We start from the raw sequence: 21,458 nt of genomic DNA on the forward strand, positions 1-21,458 counted from the left end.
TGACCGGCCAAGTCAGACCCCTGTCCTAAATCCGATAGAAAATCTGTGGATGGACTTGGAGAGCAGTCCATTACTGCTCACATTAAAATTTGATTAAAAACTTGAACAATTCTGCAAGAAAGACTAGACAAACATTCCCCAATCTAGGTGCACAAAGCTTGTAGAGACATATCCAAACAGACTGAGGCTGTAATTACAGCCAAAGGTGATTCTGCAAAGTATTAAATCAGGGGACTGGTCACTTTTCCAATCCTGTTATTCTAGTTCTTCATTTATTTTCAGAGCTGGAGACTTTTTTTTCCCCCATTAGTTGAATGGTGTAAGGCAAAAGGTGTAAATAAAGCTGGAAAAAGTTTGATTTCATTTATTTCAATTTCCAATGTCTAATGTGACAAGAGGAAATGATTTTAACAGGGTATGGATGATTTTCTATAGGCACTGAAGAGTATTGTAATCAATGAAGCCATTTTATTTATGGATGTATGGTGGATGTCAGGCATATATTTATGATCCTGTTGTGGTAGAGATAGATGGTACAGTTAGATTATAGAACACGGAATTGTGGAGTATGACAGCTGCTTTCCTCTATGGAATGCAGTGTGAGAGATGTGTATGATTGGTGGCGTTAACATGCTGGAGGAGTAGCATTGATGGGTTGGTTGACTACAAGGGAAGGTGTAAGATCCCAGCGTTTGTATGGGATCAGCTGTGGCTGATGATTAGCAATTCCAGTGGCCATAAATAGCTAGGTAAGTGGTGTTGGTATTCTTATTTACATGGGGTCTTGGCAAAGGTCGTGGTGAGGACTGAAACGTCACATATCTGTGCCAGGGAGCTGGAGAGATGTGGCATTAGGGTCATTAATACACTGAACACATGTTAGGATGCAGTTCATTTCCTGCCTAGGTTATTTATTGCACAATGATAAGTTACAATACTTGACATTCCTCAAATCATGTACAAAAACAAGGATGTTTATATGCCGCACTCTCCAGATTTTTCGAGCTAATTAAATCTGTACGTGCAACATATTGTACAAACAGAACACAAGAACAACTGTTCATATTGCTTGTATGCTGGCAGAATGTTCAAAAGCATTTAAGAAACTGAGAAGTGAAAGTATTCAGATATAAGTAAAACCACAGAGTAAATAATAGATTCCTACTCTAGAGAAATAATCATTTGCTTTGACACCTGTTGTCAAAGATTTCATGTTTGTCTCATTTAGATACTGCTAGGGCAATCTCCATAATTGAACATACATTAAATTTGGTAGAGGTGTAAAATTATCTCAACATTGATACTAAATGTTCAATTTTATTTATTACAGTTTTAGGAGTCCAGTTATGACCCAATCCAGTTCTTACATTTAGGTTTAAATTTAAACAACTGTGGTAGCAATCTGAGGTTACAGCAGTTTCATATGTGGCCAATCTTAAATTCCTAAATGCAACAGGTCTTAATGGGGCCCAGACCTTTGAGCAGCTGTCCCATGAGATTCCTATCAGGCTAGTCACCACGTTCCATAACAGTGGGGCTTGTACGGCGTATGGGGGGAATTCAACTGCCGGCAATGTGGTGTTCGGCCATCGCACCAGGCACATTGCTGACAATTACTAATTCGTTTTCCGAGGTGCCAGGAAAAATGAGCGTCCATTTCTATCAAAATCTCTGCCGTGAGCGGTCTCTGGGAAGTCCATGAGACCTTTCACAGTCAACTGAATTCCCCTCTTAGAGGAGCTTTTCACATGGTCACTGAGCAGCACCAGAACAGAATGGAGAATCCAGGTTGAACTGGTGAGAGGAGCCAACGGTTGGGAGTAGGTTTCTTTTACTATATGCTTGTATTATGCGGTCAAGGTCCTCCCATGCTGCCAGCTCCAACCCATTATTACAGAAAAAACATATTTCTTCTCTTTTTTTCCCCAAGTACAATGAGCACCAGTTCATTGTCTGATGGTTGTCTTGCCCTGGCTGACTGGGGGCAGGCGTTCATCTCAATGTGCAACTGATACGAAAGATTAGTCTGCATGGCTTCATTTTTAGGCTTTTCTCTTGTATTTTAGGACTCACCCTCTCTGTTGATGCAACAAGAGATAGTGGTAAGAAGATAAAAAGGTTACAAAGCGGGCTGACAAACCAGTGAGAACATTATGAGGAAGATATATATATATATAGATAGATATATATATATATATATATATATATATATATATATATATATATATATATGTGGTTGTTAATTCATGCCTGCACGTCTTTGTATATGTATATAAAGTGGACAGATTACACGGACAAATTGCGTCTTTTCTGCCATTAGCTCCTAAGTTTCTATAATTGGAAAATATAGCATATACAATATGCTCATTTATACCAAATGTAAGTGTTTTTAACTGATCACTTTAAAAGATTGTGATGGACATGAAAGATTTGCTTGTTTTTAGAACCAATCAATTAAATGAATGGCAAATGAAATACAACAGGGACACTAGACTTCCATATGGGGTTATTTTCATCTTTAAATGAATCCCATGGTAACAGAACACATTCTTTATTTGGAAGTTCCTGCAGAGAATTACCTGTCTGTTTATATTTTTGTTTTACGGTGTTTCTTCCCCTATAATAATGCAAAATGTGTTTTTTAATTTAGTGTAATTATAATATATTAATATCCCTTTTGTGTTATAAGTAGTATAAACGCCTGTAAATAATATCTATATAAACAGTGAGATCTGATATCACTTTTGTGCATTAGGAAAACTTGGGTATTGTAAGCAATAATGTATCTCCTAAAGTAAAATGATTATATATATTAAAAATCATCTCAGTGCTTTTATACAGGTCACAGAAATCTAATTCCTTGTGTTTTATGGGTACATAACTCCTTGGTGACTCTTTAGTATCCATATAATCTACAGCAGTGTATGTATTGTATTCCTTTATATTAGCTCTTTCTGTTTCCATCTATGGAAGAGTCTAGTAGTTGTCAGCTGACAAAATGCAGTGTTGTGCAAAACAATTAGTGCAATGAAAATTATATATTTTATATGAAAATAAAATGTACAGTTCTATGACATTTACTTGTGCACGACAGATTTAGAAAAATATATATTTTAAACATGGATTATTCGAATACGGCAATTTCTGTAATTTAGTGGCTACTTACCTGTCTCATCAGTCTCTAAAATCTCCTGCAGTACTAAGAAGGAAGCCGACTGTCTCGGGGGCTCGTCCGATTCTTGGTTCTCCTGCAGCATCTTGTAGACCTCAGAATCTGTGTCAACATGTCGGGTGTTTGTGGGCTGTGGCTTTTCTGCACTGTATGTAATAAAGGGACAAACATAGATCCATCAATTTACACCCTGATTTTTTTTTACTTCAAAGCTGATATTGCAATAACACACATTCCTAGAACCAGAACTAGTGCGCTGTGGGCCCTGGTGCAGGGAGGTGGGGAGGAGAGAACTGGGGCCCCTGAACCACTGCATCTGCCATGCAGTAGCTCCCATTACCTCCATGGGCCCCCATGCACTGCACTTGCTGCAATAATGGTAGTTCTACCACTGCCTAGAACTTTGTAAAATATACCTGTATCACATATGGATTTAACAAGATAATCAGGTGCCAGTGTTGACATATACAAAGTCTTTAACATGGATAGTACTGTCAGTGGCATAGAATGTAGAAACATGGCTCAGTTACAGAATATGAAATCATATCTAGCTAGTCTTGTTACTTACCTATAACACAATGTTACCGATTGTCCTAGATGGTTTCTGGAAACATTAATTTGGGGTCATATTCTTGAAAGCTTTGTAAAGATGTTATTCGATATGAGATGTGATTATTTCTAACACTAATTTGTACATGACTTGATGCAGCATTTTGAGGTTAGGTCCTAATGTAATTTCATAGGTAGAATGATGTGTAGACAAAGTTTGTAAAACTTATCTGCCTTATGGAGATTATGGGTCTCAGTTAGGAGCAAACCCAGTCTGTACCTGGACAATCCATGTTGTGATATAGCGCAACATAGTTTTGCCAAAGTGTAAAATTGCACAGCTAGATTTACCACTAACGCTACAGGAGCTCCAGAGTACAGATTAAGCCTCAAACAATTTTCAAGAATATGGAAGTATACTGGTTACTTATTACATCTAACGGACTTAGAGACGATGGTAACTAAGGTGGTAAAGGGGTTGTCCATCTGATAACTAATTTATTGGCTTGTAAATGACCAGTTTTTACTAAACACATAACTCTTCTTTTAATGGTTTCCTTTTGTGTTATTTTAGCCATGTATTTAATGGTTTCCTTTTGTGTTATTTTAGCCATGTATTTATTTAATCAGGCAGAGTTGTTTATTTTTCTTTCGCTGGGACAATCCAAAGCTGTTGTCTAGATACAACTCTATCCCAGGCAAAGAGCACAGATGACTTGTGTCATATTCTAGGACAGCATAAACAATCAACACAACCTGATTAGAGAAGAACACTTGGCTACAAATCACATGAAGTTAAAACAGAAAGTAATGAATTTAAAGCAACAATTCCATGAAAAAAAGTCAGGGTTTTGTTTGTTTTTAACATAACATCACTGTGGCAGGCAATAAGAAGTTGGCATTTACCAATTATCCTTGTTTATCCTTTCCTTCAGTTGCCATTCATTTATTGATTTATGATTCTGGACTGCCATGGCAACCACAGTTACATGGCAAACGATGCAGTGAGCAGAGAGGAACGCCACCCTAGGCTTTGTTTGTACTGTGACATTCTCATTCTCCCCCCTCTGCCATCATCACATGAGTGGTTAGCCTATCTCAGTGTAGCAGACTGGCAAGCAAAAATGTCTGCCAGACACACAACCAGAGAGCTTTTGAAAAGGATATACTAATTTATAGGATAGCTAAGAAATTACTAGCAGATTGGGATTGTGGCTTTAAGTAAACTTGCAAGTGGGCATGTGCAGTTCAATGTACTAATGTCATCTGAAGGTAGAAAAACCCTTTTAACAAGCAGACCCAAGAAGTTTTTCAGCACACAGATAGCATAAAACTACATTTCAATTGACTTGTCCCATATATTAGCATTCAAGACCATCATCAGTTTGCAGAATACCATAGTGAGTAGACGGACTATAGGATCATTACTCGATTCATCATCTACAATGGCTGTTCTACGTATGTCTACCCAAGGATTAAAATATACTTAAGTAAATATTAGTATAAATACATTGAAATACCTCATGCTTCATGCCTTCAAAATTTGAAGAAGTGACAGGACCATTTTGACGACATAATTTATCTTTCATAGTATCACAGATGATTTTAATAGGTTTTCTTTCAAATATCAACTAGCACCTAATGGTATATATTGTCGAAGTCGTATAATTGGATGAACGAAAGTATATTGGTTAATATTGTTTTATCGTGCGATTGCACTCAGTACGCCAAGCTACACGTGGCATAACGCGATCTCACGGTAAAATACGCACGCACACACTCGCACTACAACATTTAGTTATATATATATATTTCATATTTATATGGATTACATTCCACAGTGATTTATGAGCAGATAGTATTTAGTTTATTATTAGTTTATATATTATGATTATATGTACACTTCAGTGTTATTTAAGGTTCAGGTTACAGGAAATGTGTCATGTCTGATATCATTCGCCGAAGAGATCGCATATTGCATACTCTAGTTATTGATGTTAGGGAATAAATAGTCAGAGTGATACCAAACTGTAAAATGCTAATGGACTAGTTGTAACTGGTTTCTGGGCGGGAGAATCATCTGGAATGTTGACCCTCAGACTTTGAGAGGGTTGTTTGAACTAGCCTATGACCTATTTACACTGGACCCATCTGAAGTCTGGACCTATAGAAGCAAGCCACGTCATCTGCATTGTTCTCTCTGTAACACTGAATGTATATAATCATAGCTGTGCTCCCACTAGCCTCAGTGCTTATCAAATACCATGAGTGCAACACAGACCTGACCTGCAGGCAGCACCCCAACCTAGTGTGGCCACACCCACATTCCATAGGCTACGGCTTTTCTGAGGTCTGAGAATTGGGACTGTCCTGTCAAAAACAAGACTGAGGGTATTCATATGTATATACAGGCTGAGATTGGCCACTTAAGTAACTGAATGATCCACAGGTGTGTCCCAAGCTTCAGTGGGCAGGTTTTAAACATGGAAAAGGGACTCTTTCCATTGAAGTTTAAAGACCAAGAGCAACATATACTTTATGTAATTCAATGTATTGAACTTAAAATGTCTATTTATACAACCTGTCAAAAGAATATTTAAGATTTACTTGCCACCAAAAACAAACAAAGTGTGTGTGTGTCTATTTATCTTTGGAGTTTTTGGTTTTGTGTATTTTTTTCTCAACATTATTGAATTAAATGTTTAAGGGTTTTTGAGCGCCTCAATTTTTATCGTGCAGTTATCTCTGTATGGGGTTGCAGAGTCCCTAGAGGCAGCCTTTTCTCTTATACAATTACACTTGTGTTACATTGTTTAATCATATCTATATAGGGCACTACATATTTGGAAATGGTCATTTATATCACACATATCTTGCTTGTTATATAATTATGTACATGCGTGATCTGTGTTATATACTGTGTTCACTTATTGCTTGGTTTTCCATATTTAATGGACCTATACATTTTACAAACACCTCCCAACATTCCAGGATCCATACAAGAAGGTTGTGAAATCTGCAACAACTGGTAGGTGACAGCAGCACCATTTAAATACTTAATATGTCGTCATGTCTAAAGAGGCACAACCACAAAACACTATGTTGTCACGCTCCTTCGGCGGCACCACACAACCCTTTACATGCTGTGTGTGGAGGCGGCGAGGGGCAGAAACTTGCTGTACTGGGGCCTTATATACGTTCCTCTTGGCAGCTCTGTAAATGTTTTGTGTTCTAAGCTTTAGGATTAATACCACAAAAGGACTAAAACCATGTATGCAAACCAATAAAAATATCTCCATCATGTTACATACATTTCTATAAACACTGTCTGGTAGTGCGTTTGTGAAGGATGCAATATGCAGATACTGTGAATTCAGATTAAGACAGAGTATACTATTAACATATTAGACAAAGTGAGAAGAAAACCATTGTAATGGTGTTACGAGATACAATTTCATTAGCATGCAGTGCCACTCTACAACTCGCATGCAGTATGCCAGGTACCTGTGCCCACGAGCAATGTTACCTGGAATAAGATGGGTTAATGGAAGAGATCTGCCCCTGCAATGTATCCATAATGTTTTCCTGGGAATAGAGCTGTAATGGGGAGTTAAACTGGACGTGCGTGACTCTGAGGCCAGGGATATCCACCTCCACGGGGCTGTTAGGGCAGATCTGGGCGGCTTGTTTTAACTCTTCAGGTACCACTCGCACTTGAGTTGGGATTGAGGAGGTGCTGTGCCTCCTTTGCAAAGTGCTGGGAGAAGTACTTGACTGAAGAGGGTAATAGACAGAAGCCAGGGGAGCTTTAAACATGGCAGAGGGCGAGAGGGGGCTAGGACCAGTTTGAAGTTACAGATCAAAGGCAGAGAGATGTTCGTGACAGATCAGCAACAAAAGGAAGGAAAATTAAAATTAGTAATGAGTAAACAGTTGTGAGTAGCAATCACATTCCTAAAATTGCCTACATATAAAAATGGCACACTTGTACAAAATAGATAAAAAAAAAAAAAAGTCTAAAAAAAAAAGTCTAAAAAAAAAAGTCTAAAAAAAAAAGTGAATTATATCATTGTAGCAGTAAACAATTTCTTAATTAAATAATGTATAACTTAATATAATAAAAAAAAAGTGCTCATACCATATTGATGCTATAATAAGTTAGTCTTAAGAAATATTTTTTCTACATATAAATTTCTTGGAGACATGACTTCAGTTAGAATGCTGCATCAATTGCTTTTTTTTGCACTAGAATGCGCCCTGCTGGTGGCAATTTAAAGTGGACCCATCACCTACACACAGCTGCTATATTTGGGGGCTGAACAAGTATTCTGCCTATCACTGAGGCTTGAGGCTGCATTCTCCTGAGTATTACTGCCTCTCCCATGTGTCGGAGATGGGTCCACTGTAAGTTCGGAATGGATCATATCAATTGGAAAGCACCTGATGGAGCCTGTTGGTGATTTTAGTGGCTGGTAAGTCATGCTGAAAGCACGCTGAAATTTGACAGGTCTCTGGTAAATAAAAGACACACTGTTAGTTTCCCATCAGTCGATCATCTGCAGAATGTATGTGAACAAAGAGAAAAACATGGTTAAACAAGCAACCAATAAACCTTGTACATTTTTGTCACATGTTGAAAAAGGTTGTCTGTAAAGTTGGAGTGTGATTGGAGAGAACATACACAGTATAGCTAAATCTGTTATCACTATATAAAACTGCAATAATAAATATTGTCTATATATTGTACTATTGAAATGGTCCAGACGAAGGATACTTACACTTTACTTGGCACCGGGACGCCAGAGGATTTGGTCTCCAAAGTACTATTGAAGGTTTGGATGTTGTCAGTGGAGTAAAGGCCGGCTGGGTTGTTGTACTGAGCAGTGATCACTTTGGGGGTGCTGGAAGCGGAGGCGGCAGTGAACGGCATAGCACTTCGGTTGTGTGCAATTCCTATCTGTTTTACTTCCTGCATGCAAGGGGACCAGAAGGAAAATCAGACGTGTATCTACCATGCACGCGTGAAGTGACAAGACAGCCAGAACTCATGCAATGCTGAATGACAAGATAACAACTTGCAAGTGACGTAGGATACAGTGTGTACAATGGCAGCTGAACACTAGAGCAATTCACATGTTAAGATTCTCAGACTGACTTCAACCACACTTACAGAATACCCACCCATGTTAGACTTATCCCATTGGCATTTTTATTAATAATTACATAAGCCTTGATAATTTTAAGGGACAATAAGATTTTTGTTTTATTCTAAATCTTATAAAATATGAAAAAAATATGAAAATAGTTGTTCTTTGCAATTAGATGTAAAAGTGCAATCAAAGTAAATGATTAGTTGCTGCAGGTTTATGTACATTTGTACCTAATAAAAACAATTCTATAGTGTATGTGTATTGTAATATATTTTTATTTTGTGCTGCTTGCTGACAACACACACCACCAGCTGTTACCCAATGCACCTTCATGGAAGTATGTATCCCTCGTATGTGGTCCACGTATTCTTCTCTAATACACTTGTTCTTGTGTTACATTCTTAAAGGATATATAAACGTTATTCTATGGATTCCAGTCCACAGGTGGTAACATATATAGAAAAATCTAATAAAAATATCCCAAAAGTTCAGCAAGTTTTGATTCTTTTGCTTAGTCATGTTTTCCCACATTTACAATCTGCACAGCAGAACATTATTTCATTGCAGTTATATATTCTTTTGACGTGGGCATGGTGAAAAATCAATGTTGAAACTAACCAGAGTGAATTGAAAGGATTTACATATGAATCAATATTTATAAAAAGCTAAGTGTCTAAGTCTGAGCAATACGCTAGCACACACCATCTGTTGTAATATACGGTTATATGGCTGAATGCAAAAAACAGTCCATGACACACACAAACTGTACAAAAAACAGCAAAATACAATACTATGGTAAAAAGAAGAATATAAAGATAAAACATAAGTACCCACAATGTTGGAGAGAATTGTAAACCTTGATGCTTTATAATGCTATATAATGGGAGTATACTATTTTATTACAAGTGTATGTCTCTAAACAGAATACAGAGACGCACAGAGGACAGACAAAGTCTGTTCCATGCCAGACATTTCTTTTTGGATGCCTAGTATGACAGTATTAGGAGGCATTTGGGCCTTATGTTTATTAAAGGCCTATCATTGAGCGGAGCATCAGTCTCAGCCGGCTGTCTACATAACAACCGGGTGTAACGTGTCTCTACATCAGGGTGTTGGAGGCTACACACTGTGGGAGCTGGGGTGATACAGATGCCCAGCACAGTGGGACAAAAAGTATCCTTCAGTGTAGACAAGAAGGGCGACACACCACTGCTATTGTACATTGTACAACGCTGCCACGTCATCCCTGTGCGTATCACGTTAGTTACAGTTATCCAACATGTACACAGTCATTCCTTGTGTGCTTGTGTCTTCTGAGCTCATGGTAGTTAGAGACATGGAGAAAATTATCATGTACATTCAAAAACCAGGTTGAAGAAAGAGTTTACAGATCCTTATATTGTACTATCACAAGGAGGATAGGCAAGCTCCAGTGAGTATGAATGGAGAAGGTCTGGGTTCCCTCATCGACCTGAGCCCACCAAAAATGCCCCTATAACAGCCCACCACTAAATACAAAATACAGGGAAAAAATATTTTAGGAATAATTTAGCAAAGAGGTAAAAGAAGGGCTTCTAGTTCATATCATTAAATGTAAAATATATGTTAAAATATGTTGTATGTTGAATTACAAAGCAGTTCTCATATTTACAGAATTATCATTGGCAGCACAGTGGCCTAGTGGTTAGCACTTTTACCTCACAGCATTGGGGTCATGAGTTCAATTCCCAACCGTGGCCTTATCTGTGTAGAATTTGTATGTTCTCCCCGTGTTTGCGTGGGTTTCCTCCCATACCTTTTGGTGCAGAGACTGATGTGAGTGCACACTGGTATTACCATATTATAGGCAATATAGTTATAACCAGTCAATGGAGCCCATTCAATCTGGTGGGATAAAGTGGAACTTTACGCTCACATGAAAAGAGCACACTTATTACACCCAGGTTTCACCAAATCCAGTAGAATTTCCTGCTTGCTGGAACTTGCACATAACATTCAGGGTTTTTGAAAGCAAGAAAAAATTGGACATAAAACAAAAATCTTCCCATGCAGCTTTGAGCAGTGCCGATGTTCCAGCTGTCTTTTCATAACTCAGGAACAGCAGTTTGCCAGCTATTGTTCCAGCATGCACTAGCAGCCGTTGCCTGGAAGGACATGCTGATGCTTGTTCAACAACCTACAGCCAGTTCATGTTGTGGTTCCACTTTTTTAAAAAAAATATATTTGTGTTTGTTGTAATCCAATGGGGAGTGCATCTGTCTTTGTAATACAATGTGAGAAAAAACATTTGCGGGTCACAGGTCATCCGAGTTTTCAATTCTTATCGCATTGATAAGGATTGAACAATTTATCGAATTTATTTAAAAAAAACAACACAGGAACAGCAGTTGCGATAAACTGCTGTTTGTGATAAAAAAAAAATAATACTTACCACGGCGTCTTCGAAATGCGCTCGTGTCAGGATCTCCTCCTCCTTTCTTCGTTCCTCTTTAGAATGCATGTGCACATGTTCCGAACGAAAATTTGGAGCCTACGCACAGGAACCCTCCAGTAGAAATTATATCATATATCATGGAGCAGAACTGGACAATTTCTGCTGCGATGCAACATTGATAAATTTACGGAACACTCCAACTTGTGTAGGAATGATGGTAAGTATAGTTTACTTCAATACCACTGCTTAATAAATAGGCCCCATAATCTTTTATTTTACTTAGACAAAACAAATGTCAGCTCCCAGTGGTAGCACATATGGAGACACACAAGGCTGCCCTTGCAGAAATATTTAATACTTTCCAGGGATCCTGCCACACATGTTATGTATGACATTGGTCTCGCTGGACGTGTGCCGTGCTGCCATCCTATCAGGTTATGTATGTAAAGTTTGATGAAGGTATGTTTTTCCCTTTTAAATACTTCTCTTCAATAAATATTATGGTATATGGCTCATAGCGTAAGAGTAATTGGTACAAATAGCATTTAACATGCAGAAAAGGAAAAATGTTATTGTGCAGTTAGTAAAGACTGAAATGGACTTTTCCCAGGACAAATCTTTAAATAGACACATAAATAAAATGACAGCACCAGAGGTCAGACAGGCACAATAGCCAAGTGGCTGGCACTGATGGTGTTAAGCCAGCTTCCATAGAAAGCATAGCTCCTGGCATTCCAATCCTGTGACGCATACCGGGCTCCAGGACATGAAACAATAGTCCTGTTATATCTTGTGTCTGCTATTTCATTCTTATCACACCTAATGCGGAATGACATAACCAGGAGATTACATCGTGTCCCTCCGGAAACAGATCAACAAATACAAATAAAAATGAAATTACTTTTAAGCACGAAATGATGCGACTTTTATTCAGGAAGAAAAAATAGCAGCAACTAACTTGTGTGCCGATATGTCCTCAGGCTACACAGGAGATTACCGTGTTCTAAACTGTAGTTCAGTATTCTAGAAACAGGACAATAATTGTTTATTTTACAGGCTGGTGATAAGATCTGGCAGACAGCTAGAAAGCCAAGTAGGACTTTCTGCAAACAGTACAAGATTTGAAAGGCAAAGCCAACAGTGGACAAATCTTGGCTCTAGGGGGAGCAGTTGTGTCATGAAGTACAAATAAAGTGGCATAAGTGTCTGTGGCACATTTGTAAAGTACTGATTGTGAGACACATATTAGATTATTGTAAAGCATGGACAGACAGCCTTTTGGCTTGCTGAACTACAACCCCCAGCATGCACTGCAAGCTGCTGAATGGCAAATAATGTAGGTTAAAGAAGCACTAAATCTGAAATAAAAGTTGTCATATTTAAAAGAGCCTCTAACAACATCCACAAATTAATCCTCCCAACTGTCCCAATACTGGCGGGACATCTCAATTTGCAGGCTGCAAGAGGCAGGACTTAACCAAAAGTGGGCGGAGTTCCACACAAACATGCTCGTTTGTGGGCCGAGTTTGATTGGAACAGAGGCGGGGCTTATTGTGTCCCGATTTCAGGATTCTAAATGTTTTGAGGAATGCTGACAAATACATGAAAAAGCTTTCATGTCTTTACAGTACAAGAAAGGCTCGACATTATATTTACAATCGCTAGGTAGCAATTGTAATAGTTCTGCACATATCAGCAATCTGACCCAATACTGCCATCTCTGTGGCCCTTCAAAAAAATACTCCACTAACACCAAGTCCCAAGCATTCCAGATAGTAAGTCCCTTATAATCTATTAAATATTGTAAGTGAAACAGACTAGTTCAAAAGTTACGGTTTAATAATGATGTGCTAGCCTGCAACATGTTATGATAATATGCCCACTATGTGGCAGCTATATCGGTATATAGTACACAGTGACTTAGTGATTAGCGCTTCTGCCTCACAGACTGGCGTCATGACTTTGACCATGGCCTTATCTATGTGGAGTTTGTATGAGTTTCCTCAAGGTGCTCAGGTTTCCTCCCACACTCCAAGGGAATGATGCGAGTTAATTCTCTGTACAGCACTGCGGAATTAGGGGCGCTATATAAATAAATGATGACGATAATATCACCCCAGCAGAATTTGCAACATGGCCATTTCCGTCAAGATAAATAAAACAAAATATGCTGGGGGAAAAAATCTCTGTGCAAAATTAACCAATAGAAATTAGACTTTATCTTAAAAAGTGACCCTATTACAATTATTACAAATGGGCCAGGGTTGTTTAGATTTGAAAGTAGACTAGACTACTATAAAACACTGGTGATTTATTCCCCTTCAACATCAACCAGATTAGGTCAGTTTCCTACAGGTGTGGGTTGTGCTGCTAGAGGCTTGCAGTGGTTTATAAGTAGGATGGAAAGAAACTAAAGATTACACTATAGCAACAGAAACTGTACATGATGTCAGTGTGTGTGACTTAGTATTTCAGTTCATAAAATTAGCATTACCAGGGGATCAACCAATAGCCCATAATTGAGCCCATAAATGGTCACATCTGGTCCTTTGGTGCATTTATCAAACAAATAAGTAGCAAATTTTGACAAGACACATTGTATCGCAGTCCAAAAACATGTGGCTGAGTCATGTGAGAACACTACTGAAATAATGGCTAATAAATAAGGATCTTCCTTGCTCTGGACAACCAGTGGCGATGTACATGGCAATTTATGGCTGAATGGATTCAAGCAAAGAGCCAAATAAAAAAAAAAAGTTAGCCTGGGGACTTGACGTAGCAAAAAAAGCAAAAAAATAAAAAAAAAGCTTTGTGCTATGTTTTCAAACACACCTACCTACTGTGCAATCTATGTACAAATAAAAATTAACAAGGAGCAAAGAGCTACAAACACATAGACCAAATTGAATGCAATATGGGTTTCAATTCAACAATTCGTTTGCTTCAGATTTGGAATAATGTGTGCACCTCCAGTATTTCCCTGCTCTTCCTCTCTCCCACCCATTTTTTCCCCTTTTTCCTCTCCACTCCCTCCCAGAACCGACTCTTTGATAGAATTAAAAAATCCTGGCACCATGGTCATGGAATTGGTTATTACTTCTCATAGATGACTATAGCATTTTATTAATTTTTTCTACTAGCTATATACTATGACAGTATTCTCATTTAATATTATTATATATGCTATATATGTATTTGATGCACTCCGAAAATAAAAAGGATTAATAAAAAAATAAAAAACCATCATACTTTTTCACCATTATTTCTTTAAGCAGTTTTGATGTGAATTCCCACCAGCATTCTACAAAGACACATGTCAACATGATACAGTGTTCGTGTTAAACATGCAGCATAGAGCATGCCAGGATGTGATCTATAGGGCCCCATATCATTATTCGTGCATTGTGACGTGGTAACAGGGTTAATACTATACTAGTACAAGACATAACATTGCTTAGACACTTTTCATGCCAGCATACATCACAAGCCGGGATAACATGCTGAGTACTACTCCAATCCTAGTGCAGTGCGGGCTTTCAGTGCATTATAGAATTGTATTCCTTTAGTTCTGTTGTTGCACCTATCACTCAGTAGACACAGTGAGACAACCACATTTGTAAGTGTACCAATTACTTGATTATGATGGGAGGGTTGTAAAATATTAAACAAAATAAAATAAAGAATTAATTGTTTAGTAATTTAAATTGTGAGACTTGAATGTATAGATACATCAGTAGCTCTAAAAGGAGATATAAATAGAAGGTGTTTGAAATATCACTGTCCCCATTACTTTTATTAAAATAATTATGGCTGATATATGCATTGATTAAACTTTGTAATATTGATTCAATAGAAGAAAAAAACAAAACATCCATCATAGTGGGTGTATAGACATCACTTCTTAAATAATTTAAGATGGACTCTGGGCCTGTTTTTGTGTTTGGTGGCTGTAAAGTACTCATGGTTGGCAATATATAAATATGTATATCTCCAATTGCTGATGAACAGGGCTGTGACTAGGGATGTGCGTGAGGGGCACTGCATAGGAGCTAACATTTATAGTTAGTGGTCAGCTGAGGCACATTACTTAGTTAGATGTACCTTCTGATGGGCCATGCCTCAACAAGTGTTTCAAAAGCTGAAAACGCTTATGTGTAATTAACTGTCATTTCTGCAGAATAAAAACAGCTGACTTGTCTATATTTTATGGCATACTTGCCAACCTTCTGTTGGCCGGGTCCGGGAGATCCTGGAGGGCAGGAGGGGTGTATGGGCGGAGGGGGTGGTGCTTCGCTATTCGCGTCATTTTGGCCCCGCCCCTGGTGACGTAATGCCTGTTTTGGGTCTTTTTACAAAAAGACCCCAAACAAACATTACATCACTGGGGGCGGGGCCAAAATGACGCAAAATCACGAAGCCCCCGCCCCCTCCGTCTGTATATTCCGGCTCTAATTTTATTGAAGTGGGTAGGTGGGCTAGATGCGGGAGAATTGCCAGCTCTCCCGGGAGTCTGTGAGACTGACCCGAATTTCGGGAGTCTCCCAGATATTCCAGGAGAGTTGGAAAGTATGTTTTATGGTACTCACGGGGGCACTTGTGCCCTGTCAGGATGTATTCCGATTGCTTTATGTCTAAATGCAGTTGTGCAATGAACAATGTAATGTGGTAATAGATAGTGACAAAAGCTGTGTGTATCTCTCCATGAATGGAGCTAAATGGTTGGTTTCCATTCCGGGCCAATATAAATGCTCTATCCAGTTTTCACAGTATACAGAGCACTTGAACCAAATAACTGAGGAAGCTTTGATATCTAAACTATGTATTCCACCCGAGCAGCCTGTAAAACAGTGAGATATTTGTTAAGTTTGGATGACTAAGAAATCTTCTACCAGATGTTGTGAAACAGCCCCAACAGCAGCAAATACTGCATATTAACTACTGTGTGTAAAACGTTCACATTTTTGGGTTTGGTTATCATTTAACCAGAGATTATTCAGTAAAACACAGTGGATTAAAATAAAACAATATCTTTATCCATAACCATGTTCGTTTAGAGCATCGTTTGCCAAATGACAGCTGTGCTTTGTTTAAGCATTGTATCATTATGTAGAAAAATACACAGTGTATGAGAGATCATGCAGAAGCAGCTGTTTATGTATATACATCAGTACCATTAGTGCTAAGAGAATAATATATCATTCTTACTGAAAATAAATATCCTCAGACCATTTATTTTCATTGACAGGGAAGACATTAGATAGGTCTCAAAAAACAATTATAAACTTTCTTGCAGTGCAGAGTTATATCACAGCAAAAGCTGGAAATAAAAAATAAAACAAAACTAGTATATTACATATTAAACCATTAAGAATAATTTAGGAACGGGCAGAGCTGGTACAGAGAATACAGTACGAGAATACAGGGACCTAGTTTCAGCTGATGTGACCAAATAATGTCTTACCAATTTATGGGAAAATACAACTCCCAGCATGACCAGACAGCCCACTGCTGGGGGCCGTAGTTCCACTACTGCTGAAGTTATAGGCTGCCTAAGAAAACGCTAAAGGAAATATAATCTAAAATATTTATGTTCCTACAAACAAACATCACGCGGAGTAATACAATTATTTACCTGAGGATTAGATGCCAAATTCATTTTATATGGGTTTGCTTTGCCTTCCTCAGTTACAAGAGGTGACCAGATTTTAGACTCTGTCCTGGAAGAAAAGAAACAAAAACCATGTTCAGAATAAATTCCTGTATGTTTAGTTTTTTTTAATAGTTTACATCAGTTTCTGGCAATGTGCTGCTTTCTGGCAATGCTGCAAGTAATGGTAAACAGTCAGGGACGGTGTTCGCCAAAGAAAATATTTGCAGGAATGGGGTTTACTTAAAAACTGCAGATGTTCGAGGGGTAAAGGTTTCAAACAGAAAGAAATTATGACCCAAACTGAAGAAAGAATGGAGGCGTTCTGCAAAACCGTTCAACTTGCATCTACCTAGGGCAGATTTCTAGAGAAGTAAAGTAATCTGCAAAATAAGAGTTACAAAGTAAAGGAAATTATTTTCTAAAGAGGAACCAAGAGGTTCTGGTATATGAGGTACAAGATTATAGCTTGATTGCATTCATGAAAAAAAAAGAAAAGTGTACTTGTAGCTATGTTCTTGGCACTGCGAACATATTTTGTAATACTGATAACAATGCATTACTAAGTGTAACACAACCGTTTTTGAACCGCTGGTGCATGAGTGTATTTCAAAAGAGGAACACAAGTGGAAGAATCAGTAACTTGGTGAGTCCACTGAATTTACTAATGCCATTACCTAGTCCACATGCAGAGTATAATAGTATAATAGTGTCACACGGTCATGTATTTCTGAAAAATGTCAAATTAATAGTGCAGTGAGTAAAAACCTAATGTAATTTACAGTTATGAACACACATTATTGAGAAAATGCAGCTTTAAATCCGGGAAACTCCCTCTCGGTCTCATAAGGTTGTTGGAGACTGATGATGTCACTCAGGAGCAGTGAGCATGCTCCTATCAGTGCATGGGCTGTTCACAATCTCATTACTTGCCCAGAAGATGGCCAACTTCATGCTAGCATGGAAAAATGGTGACCATGGAAAAATAAACTACTACGTTTAATAAATGTAGTAAGTGGCAGGTACACTTTAAAACCTCTAGTGCTGTACCAATTACATATAGGATAATGCACTCCCTACTGTAATTTATAGGGAAATCAGGAACCTAGGAGGTCTGTGACCATATTACAATGTTGTACTCAGGCTGTTTTAAACAGGTCACAGAAATCCCCAGGTGACTAGTAGCCAAAATAATTAATAGTAGAGAGTGCCTTATTCCTTACAGTATGCAACTTTTACTAATGAACACTGAAGTGATGACATCTGAACTCACCATTTAAACATTATGTATTATTTACAGTATAATTATATATTTGTTGGATTACTGTGCATGTATGCTTGTTTTCTTAAGATGTCATTGCAGTTGTGTTTTGATGTGAAATACATCTTTCATACATACATACATACATACAGTGGTATAAGTGGAAATGCAGATTAAACTTTGTCTTTCTTAATTATGTATTTTTTTTTTTTATTTTTTTTTAGAGAGCTAAAAGGGAAAGAGGTCAGAAGATTCTGGGACCGGATGTTGCATAGGGGAGGAGCTGGGGTAGGGTCAGGTGAGGGAGGAGCTGCGGTAGGGCCAGGTGAGGGAGGAGCTGGGGTAGGGCCAGGTGAGGGAGGAGCTGGGGTAGGGCCAGGTGAGGGAGGAGCTGGGGTAGGGCCAGGTGAGGGAGGAGCTGGGGTAGGGCCAGGTGAGGGAGGAGCTGGGGTAGGGCCAGGTGAGGTTTGTATTGTATGTAGTGCAATCATCATTCTCAGCTATTTATATAGCGCTACTAATTCTGCAGCGCTGTACAGAGAACTCACTCACATCAGTCCATGCCCCATTGAAGCTTACAGTCTAAATTCCTTAACACAGACAGACAGACAAAGACTAGGGTCAATTTTGATAGCAGCCAATTAACCTACCAGTATGTTTTTGGAGTGCAATGTCTAATTAAGGTACATTTAAAGGAGAGATGCAGGGCTGGGCCTAAAAAGCAGTTCTGGCTCACAATACACTATCATGTGTACACACACACACACACACACACACACACACACACAGTATTTTGAAGCTCAAGTATGTTAGACAAAAAAAAATAATACACATTTGTTTACATCTTAATGTATTTTCTTGAATTTTAAATACTTTTCTGAAACAAATAATGTATAGTAGATATAAAATAAGATCAGATTCTGATAAATGGTACAGCAAAGTGTCCATAGGCAGGGCTGGGGTTGTCCAGGGGATATTTTTTCTGTGTGGACTTTTCACTTCCTCCCTTGTCAAAGCTAGACCTGCCCCACAACTGGCTAGACTTAACCCATAACCCACTCCATCTACCCCAATTCAAGTCTCCAGGTGCAGAACACAAATCACTCTCTTCCTGGCACTAACCATCGGGAGGACTAATGTGATCTGCTTACGTGTGTAATTTTAGAGCATTCCATCCCAACTGTAAGCAAACAGGTTAGTTCTGCATCTGGAACAAATCTGTCGTTTAATAGAGTACAGTGTAAAATTAGCACATTAGTTCCATATGCTGATCTAATCTCTGATACTTGATTGGCTTCAGTTTCAGCAGACTGCTATAAAAAGAGTTCACACATGGGTACATCCCATTGTTTCCCACAATGAAGCTCACCCACCCAACAGGGGAACAAAATAGTGCTGAAGTCATCAGATTTACTTTGGTAAACACGTGAACATCTAGCCTGGCAGCAAATTAGCAACGCACCTTGGAATTAACAAACCTCTCTCCTGTCCGAGTTAGACAAAGCAGCCCCTCTGCCAAACACTCCATTGTTAGTCTGGGCCTGGTTCATGAAAACAGTGTATGAACAAAAGTTCACAAAATATTATTTTTGACAATCTCTGGCATGACGTACATTGGTTGTTAGGACATTCCTACATTATCCTTGATGGTCAGAGATTAACAAAGATAAAGGTACATCACTCCTGTATTATACAGTAATATATACCTTCCAACATCTAATTGTCCCAAATCACAGACCATAACAGGGCTGGGGTATGTAATGAATTGGGCAGAGCTCCAAAAAAGTGGGTGTAGTTGGAAAGCTGGTGTGGCTGGGCGAGAGGAATGTGTGACGTGGGGGCATGGTTTGGGCGTATTGTAGGCAGTGCTTAATTTTTGCCTAGATAAATGTTATGAGGCTTAATGTTTCAAATGTATGTCTCTGCCAGGTGATATTCATTGGGAGACTAGACTTTGGATTATGCCCATTTAAATCGTATCCAGATGTATGGATTTTGACTCCTAATGAAAGAGCCCATTTACATTACAGAAGAAGACTAAAAACATATACTGGAGACCCAGACCTGGCAGTGGGTGTATAGCCTTCCATGGAGTTTAATATACATGTATGATCTCATGAGTAAGCTCCAGTTTAGGTCACATGAGCGTCCCCTTCAAGGGGTATTAATAGATTTCTTTCAGTATAAAAAAAACCATAAAAAACAAACAAACCATGTAATGGAAATTTAGGAACTATGAAATACCAGCATTAAAATTAAAAGAATAAGTTGATGTGGCAAACGGGATACATTGGAATCTGAAGGAAAATAATATTACTTAGTAACTGCTTATTTATAACCAATGCTGTCTTGTGCCAAGTAATAAACAGATGCTTTCCAAGATTCCATGAGAAAAAATAAAATGTGTTTAGTTTCAGTTAGCAAAAAGAACTGTTTATGGATGTGTTCTGTGTAGTAATCCAAACTGCCGTCATTGTGGTTAAGGCAAAGGGTACACGATCATTTTATCTTGGCTTTTCGTTTTAATTAAGCTGTCCTTATTGAATTATGAAATAGAAATGTGATCGTAACATGGTAACCTGGGGCACCGCTTCATTGGTGAGTAGAACATTTTGTTTTATTTTACCTCTGCTGTGGAAGGCTAAAGGTACCTTAATTTACAAAATCTAAGGTAGCTTAACAGGAGAGATCTAGGGGGAGATGAAGGGATTCTGGGCACAAATAGCTAATTCTGGATCTGTAATAAACGGTTAGATATTAAATAAGTCTTACTTGCACCATCATAGAGACAAAGAAAAGCCAGGTGTCCAAATGAATATACATTCATGCCTTAATACTTACAATAGACAAAAAACACCTATAGAAAGGGAAAAGCACCAGGTTAGAGAGCCCCTTTTATAAATACATATATGCAGAGAAGTGTGTTTTGTTGAGCAGAAAAAGGTATGCCCACAATTATATGAACAATAGAGGAGATGTGAACAAAAGAGTAAAAAATACAATTGTTCACAGCTATCTTTTTAACAAAGCCGCAGTAGAATTTCAGATTATGTATTATCTCCCCACTCCACTGTTAACATCTGAAGCTCCATCTAAATCTTTAGGACAGCGTCTTGGATGAGATCTCATACAATCATCATCAAAACCTGCGACTACAGTCATCTGCGTTTCTATGACATCACTGTACCTGTCCCTGTATATGAATCTATACTGTATATATCTGCACAGCAAGTCTACAAAGTGGT

The 21,458-nt window shown here is 38.3% G+C and overlaps 1 protein-coding gene across 5 annotated transcripts in view; it reads right to left on the reverse strand.

Moving 5' to 3' along the window:
* The window catches only part of PDLIM1 (PDZ and LIM domain 1), a 48,053-nt gene that overhangs the window by 5,048 nt on the left and 21,547 nt on the right, over window positions 1-21,458 (reverse strand). For 2 of the 5 annotated variants that reach the window (XM_075216521.1, XM_075216522.1), the window contains exons 3-6: window positions 16,938-17,022; window positions 8,162-8,232; window positions 7,248-7,556; window positions 3,167-3,318 (exon numbers count right to left, since the gene is read on the reverse strand). In XM_075216521.1, the coding sequence (XP_075072622.1) occupies window positions 3,167-3,318; window positions 7,248-7,556; window positions 8,162-8,232; window positions 16,938-17,022 (617 nt within the window). Of the gene's footprint in view, window positions 1-3,166; window positions 3,319-7,247; window positions 7,557-8,161; window positions 8,233-8,499; window positions 8,691-16,937; window positions 17,023-21,458 lie in introns of those variants that run through there. The other 3 variants (XM_075216523.1, XM_075216524.1, XM_075216525.1) reach the window with 2 other exon arrangements.

Source organism: Mixophyes fleayi, chromosome 6 (assembly GCF_038048845.1).
Source record: "Mixophyes fleayi isolate aMixFle1 chromosome 6, aMixFle1.hap1, whole genome shotgun sequence".
Taxonomy (NCBI): Eukaryota; Metazoa; Chordata; class Amphibia; order Anura; family Limnodynastidae; genus Mixophyes; species Mixophyes fleayi.